This window comes from Fonticula alba, assembly GCF_000388065.1.
Source record: "Fonticula alba strain ATCC 38817 unplaced genomic scaffold supercont2.1, whole genome shotgun sequence".
Classification (NCBI taxonomy): domain Eukaryota; order Rotosphaerida; family Fonticulaceae; genus Fonticula; species Fonticula alba.
In genome coordinates, this window is record NW_009242971.1 from 4449525 (window position 1) to 4452664 (window position 3140).

At 67.3% G+C, this 3140-nt stretch overlaps 1 protein-coding gene across 1 annotated transcript in view; it reads left to right on the plus strand.

Annotated features, from left to right (window-relative positions):
- Positions 1-2603, plus strand: part of H696_00954 (hypothetical protein) — a 3947-nt gene extending 1344 nt beyond the window's left edge. Inside the window, exons 3-5 of the mRNA XM_009494843.1 lie at positions 25-221; positions 372-529; positions 661-2603. Coding sequence (XP_009493118.1) covers positions 25-221; positions 372-529; positions 661-2434 — 2129 coding nt within the window. The 3' untranslated portion in view covers positions 2435-2603. The remainder of the gene's footprint in view (positions 1-24; positions 222-371; positions 530-660) is intronic.
- Positions 2604-3140: the final 537 nt, after the last annotated feature.

A 3140-nucleotide genomic window follows, 5' to 3' on the forward strand; every position in this document is an offset into this window, starting at 1 on the left:
CCCCCCCTCGCCCATCCTCCCTAGTGTCGACCTACTTTCTGGACAAGATGAAGACCGACTACTTGGTCATCCGCCCGGCCGGCTTTGACTCGCCTTCGCGCACATACAATCGCCGGCTTGCCGAGCCCCTGAGCGCGTCGGCCCTGAAGCGCCTACGCGACATTACCGAGGGGCGCCTGGTGGCCATCGAGCCGCACCGGGTGGATCGCTACGGACGGCTGGTGCGCTGCGCAGCTGGCATCCCTCTCCCCCCCCATTCGCATCCCTCTCGCCTCGGGCTGGTGGCCGTCTCTGACCGGGGGATTCCTCGCCATGCTCCTCCTTTCCTTTCCTCCCTCCCCCCCCCCCGGTGGTCTGATTGTGCTGGGTAGGTTGGCACCCTCTTCTCGCACTCGCGTCTGGCGCCTCTTCACTTGATCGACGTGGCGGCGGACATTGTCAAGCGCGGGCTCGGCGTCGTGTACAATGGCCATGGCGATCTGTCAGCCTCACGGGTCCAATTCCTGGAGTACCTGCAGGAGAATGCACGGTGCGGGGTTACTCCCTTTGACAGGCTCCCTCCGCTCTCGCCCTCCGCTCTCGCCCTCCGCTCTCTCCTCCCCCCGTTGGCGATGTCCTGTCTGACCTGACGCACCCACTTATCTGTCTGTCCGGCAACAGCGAGAAGCATCTCGGCATTTGGACGCGCGTAGACGGGCACTATGTCCAGCCGAAGTCCCACAAGCGCGACCCCATCTGCCCTGGCGCTCTGCAGGTGACTCGAGCCCCACCGACCGGCAATGACATTGACTTCGGCACCGGTCTCGATAGCTCCAAGTCGCCGTTGCTCTTTTCCGTGTGCTCCCAATCTTCCGGACAGTGTGACAACTGCCCGCTGCTGTTGGGCGAAACCGACCCCTCGGTGCTGTCGCTCTGTGCGCGGGCCACCGAGATGGATCCGAAGGAGCTGGCCGCGCTTTTGGCCAGTCGGACGTCCTCGATCTCCCGCTCGGGCGGCGGTGACGGAGGAGGAGGATCCAGCTCGGCGTCGACCGTGGCTGCCGGCGCCGGTACACCTGCCGGTGCCGGATCTCGTGCAGGCGTTCTCGGGTCTGGGCCCGGGTCGCGGGCTGATGCCCTGGGTGACTCGGTTCAGCCGTTGGTTTACCATTATCGCCGGTCACCGGAAACCGGGCGTTTTGTGGCGGTTCCCGCTGCCCCGAGTCCCTATTACATGCCGCACGAGGCGCCCGCCCCTTTGGGACAGCCTGCACCGGCCTACTATCCGTATCATTACCATGCGACGGCGGCGGTAGCCACAGCGGCGGCAGCTCCTCCTCCTCCTCCTCCTCCGTCACAGCCTCCGCCCAAGGTCCCGCACACGGACTGCATGCACCCGAGCCCATTGGTGCATTTCGCCGAGTCCAGCGCAGTCGGCTATCATCACCATCACCACCATCATGCTTCCTTGTCATACCACCCGCATCCGGGGCACGGGCATGCCTCCTCGCACGGGCATACCCTGCACCATTATCCCACTGGACCAGAGCCGGCCTCCAATTACATGGAGGTCTTCGATGAGTCGCCAGAGGAGGTCTTGGCAACCGCCCCGGCGGCCAGTGTCCCTCCGCTGGGGTCGACACTGCCGGGCGGCGAGACCGCCGACATGGGGGAGGACCCGCACCAGCCGCTCATGTACTACCAGTACTTTGTGCCATCCAGCCATCCGGTTCCCTTCCATGATGCCCCGCACTTCCCGGGATATCCGATGTACCTGTCGCCCGGGACGGGTGAGTATGTGGCCGGGCCCGAGGGCGAGGCTCAGCCGGATGGCAGCTCGGCGTCGCCCGGTGCCGGCGAACCGACGGCCACCGCGCCACCGGCCAATGCCTCAACTGATGGCGGCAGCAGCAGCGGTGCGGCGGGGGCAGCGGCATCGGCGGGGGCAGCGACCACCGGGTCGGCGGGAGCGGCGGCGGCCACGCCGCGGCCCCCGGCCTCCGGTCCGCCGGGGGGTTCTCCTGCTGCCATGGCCGCCGGCCTGGGTGCCGTGGCCTACCATCACCAGTTTGCCTTCCCTCCCCCTTCGCAGCAGCACCATATGCTGACGGCGGCTGCGCCGGCCCAGCCGTCAATGCATGCCGGGCCGCCCTTCGCCGGGACGGGCTTCGCGCCCCCGGCTCCGCATTATTACCTCCACCACCGGTCTTATGGGACGCTAGCGGCCCGGCCCGTCTCGGCGGATGGCAGCTCGCCTGTCGGCCTTGTCAGCTCCATGGCTTGCATGGGCCGGCGCTTCTTCTCTTCCATGCCTGCCCTCCCCGGGGCGAACTCCCTCTCTCCCTCTCCTTCACACATGTTGGCCTTGTGCCGGCTTCCTGCGGGCAGTCGGTCCGCCCTGGCATCTGCCCTCCCGCGATTGGCCCATCGAGCGTTGCTCCTTCTTCGGAGGTAGGCCGGCCGGTTCCTTTCTCATGTTCCTCCCCTCCCCTCCTTGTCCTTGTGGTGGAGTCACCCTCCTCCTCGTTCCTCTGCCGTGTGTCCTCCCTCCCCCCTTTTCCCTGTCTTTCGCCGTGGGATAAACAAACTTCCGTTGCCCCCTGGGAGGGGGTGCCCACTCCCTACTTGCTCCTTGTGTTCTTTGCTCCATCTGTCTTCCCCTTTGTCTCTCCCTCTCTTCGCCCATTCGCATTTTTGCTCTTGTGGCCGGGCGCGCCGGGGCGTGGTCTCTTTTTTCTTTTTTTTGCCCAGGAAGAAGGATGCCTCCCCCGGGAGGTGAGGCGAGATGCGTGCCGTTCTGATGATCCAGATCCCATCATTGCCCAGCCCGGGCCTGTTCAGGACGGGCGGCGGGGTTGGTTGGCTCCTCCTGGGCGGGCCGCCGCTGGGGCTCTCATGCTTTCCGCCCTCGGCGGAAGCCCGCGCGCTATGCACGACACTGGCCAGAACTCGACGTGTCTGTGGGGACGTACTGGGCAAGGCCGCCCCCCCCCCCCCCCCCCCCCCCCCCGAACTCCCCTCACCTTGTCCGCTCCAGTGCGCCCCCGTCCGAAGAGCAGCGGGCCAGTGGAGAGGGGGCCCCTGCCCCGCCCCCCCCCCCCCCCCCCCCCCCCCCCGCTCCCCGGCAGGCCCCGGGCGGCGCGACACCTGCGCGCCCGCCC